The sequence below is a fragment of the Oncorhynchus mykiss genome, chromosome 10 (genome assembly GCF_057628025.1).
Source record: "Oncorhynchus mykiss isolate SJ-2025 chromosome 10, ASM5762802v1, whole genome shotgun sequence".
NCBI classification, from domain to species: Eukaryota; Metazoa; Chordata; class Actinopteri; order Salmoniformes; family Salmonidae; genus Oncorhynchus; species Oncorhynchus mykiss.
In genome coordinates this window covers 3922501-3925000 of record NC_143031.1, presented here as the reverse complement: position 1 = coordinate 3925000, position 2500 = coordinate 3922501, and the positions used below count along the sequence as shown (strand labels likewise).

The following is a 2500-nucleotide window of genomic DNA, read 5'->3' as shown; positions in this document are numbered from 1 at the left end:
ACCCACACTCCCACACCCACCCACCCACACACCCCCCCCACACTAACCACCCACCCACACCCCACACCCACCCACACACCCACACACCCCCCCACTCTAACCACCCACCCACACCCCACACCCACACCCCCACACTCGCCCACACACCCACACTCCCACCCACACACACCCACACACCCCCACCCACACCCCCCCACCCACCCACACCCACACTCCCACACACCCACACTCCCCCACACCCACCCACCCCTCAACCCCCCCACCCACCCACACCCCCACAGGTGTGTGTATGTGAGGTTATAAGAGGTTATAACTCCTCTGCTTCTCCAGGATCCAGACAGACTCCTACAGGATGTTGACATCAACCGCCTAAGAGCCGTGGTCTTCAGAGACGTGGTGAGTGTGTGTGTGTATGTGGTTAAACATGTGTCTGTTGTTAATAGGTATGTAATGTGTAAATGTTTTCTCTCTCAGGATGACAGTAAGCAGGCTCAGTTCCTGGCCCTGGCGGTGGTCTACTTCATATCTGTCCTCATGGTGTCAAAGTACCGGGACATCCTGGAACCACAGAGAGAGATTGGCAGGTCCAGCAGCCTATCAGGGAGGAGCATCCGCCACGAGATCAACTCCCCCACCAGCACAGGTGTCACACTATTTTCTGTCCCTCTGGTGTCACACTGTATTATGTCCCCCACCCACTGGGTGTCCCAGCTGTGAATAAGTCCCTGAATAGAGGGTCAGGATGAAACCAGGCCTACAGGATTGTAACAATATAGAATAGATGTGTTCTATTAGATATTAACAACAAAACTACCTATGTCCCCCCCCCCCCCAATTCTCTCTCTCTCCCCCCTTCTCTCTCTCTCTCTCCCCCCTTCTCTCTCTCTCTCTCCCCCTTCTCTCTCTCTCTCTCCCCCCTTCTCTCTCTCTCTCTCTCTCTCTCTCTCTCTCTCTCTCTCTCTCTCTCTCTCTCTCTCTCCCCCCTTCTCTCTCTCTCTCTCTCTCTCTCACTCTCTCTCTCTCTCTCTCTCACTCTCTCCCCCCTTCTCTCTCTCTCTCACTCTCTCTCTCTCTCTCCCCCCTTGTCTCTCTCTCTCTCTATGTCCAGAGCACCCATTGTCCTCCTTCCCTGAGGGTGGTCAGGGGGAGAAGCAGATTCCCACCCCCATGGATGACTCTCCGCTTGCCTCTCTGCCCCACACCGACTCAGGAATCGGGGAGGAGGGCCACGGTCCTGGGGGTCTGAACGGAGCAGAGCTGGGCCTGGGGCTGGGCATGGCAGGCAGGGAGACAGACAGAGACAGAGAGAGGGATCTACTGTGTACCCTGTCATCAGAGGTTAGAAGGTCAAGGGAGAGCCTATTTGATTCGCCCCACAACCCTAACTCTGCCTCCAATCCTGGTCAAGCCCCGCCCTCGTCGATCTCGAGCATCAGCCAGCCTAACAAGGGCATCAACGTCAAGGTACTGACTCTATTCCATTATCAAGGTACTGACTCTATTCCGTTTTCAAGGTGCTGACTCTATTCCGTTGTCAAGGTACTGACTCTATTCCGTTGTCGAGGTACTGACTCTATTCCGTTGTCAAGGTACTGACTCTATTCCGTTATCGAGGTACTGACTCTATTCCGTTATCGAGATACTGACTCTATTCCGTTATCGAGGTACTGACTCTATTCCGTTATCGAGGTACTGACTCTATTCCGTTATCGAGGTACTGACTATATTCCGTTGTCGAGGTACTGACTCTATTCCGTTGTCGAGGTACTGACTCTATTCCATTGTCAAGGTACTGACTCTATTCCGTTATCGAGGTACTGACTCTATTCCGTTATCGAGGTACTGACTCTATTCCGTTGTCAAGGTACTGACTCTATTCCGTTATCGAGGTACTGACTCTATTCCGTTTTCAAGGTGCTGACTCTATTCCGTTGTCAAGGTACTGACTCTATTCCGTTGTCGAGGTACTGACTCTATTCCGTTGTCAAGGTACTGACTCTATTCCGTTATTGAGGTACTGACTCTATTCCGTTATCGAGGTACTGACTCTATTCCGTTGTCAAGGTACTGACTCTATTCCGTTATCGAGGTACTGACTCTATTCTGTTATCGAGGTACTGACTCTATTCCGTTATCGAGGTACTGACTCTATTCCGTTATCGAGGTACTGACTCTATTCCGTTGTCAGGGTACTGACTCTAGTCCGTTATCAAGGTACTGACTCTATTCCGTTATCGAGGTACTGACTCTATTCCGTTGTCAAGGTACTGACTCTATTCCGTTATCGAGGTACTGACTCTATTCCGTTATTGAGGTACTGACTCTATTCCGTTGTCAAGGTACTGACTCTATTCCGTTATCGAGGTACTGACTCTATTCCGTTATCGAGGTACTGACTCTATTCCGTTATCGAGGTACTGACTCTATTCCGTTATCGAGGTACTGACTCTAGTCCGTTATCAAGGTACTGACTCTATTCCGTTATCGAGGTACTGACTCT

General features: G+C 51.1%; 1 protein-coding gene across 3 annotated transcripts in view; it reads left to right on the top strand.

Moving 5' to 3' along the window:
- Positions 1-2500, top strand: part of LOC110534825 (neurobeachin) — a 315108-nt gene that overhangs the window by 193001 nt on the left and 119607 nt on the right. For all 3 annotated transcript variants that reach the window (XM_090188780.1, XM_090188779.1, XM_090188778.1), the window contains 3 exons: positions 331-396; positions 475-643; positions 1109-1464. In XM_090188780.1, coding sequence (XP_090044906.1) covers positions 331-396; positions 475-643; positions 1109-1464 — 591 coding nt within the window. The remainder of the gene's footprint in view (positions 1-330; positions 397-474; positions 644-1108; positions 1465-2500) is intronic.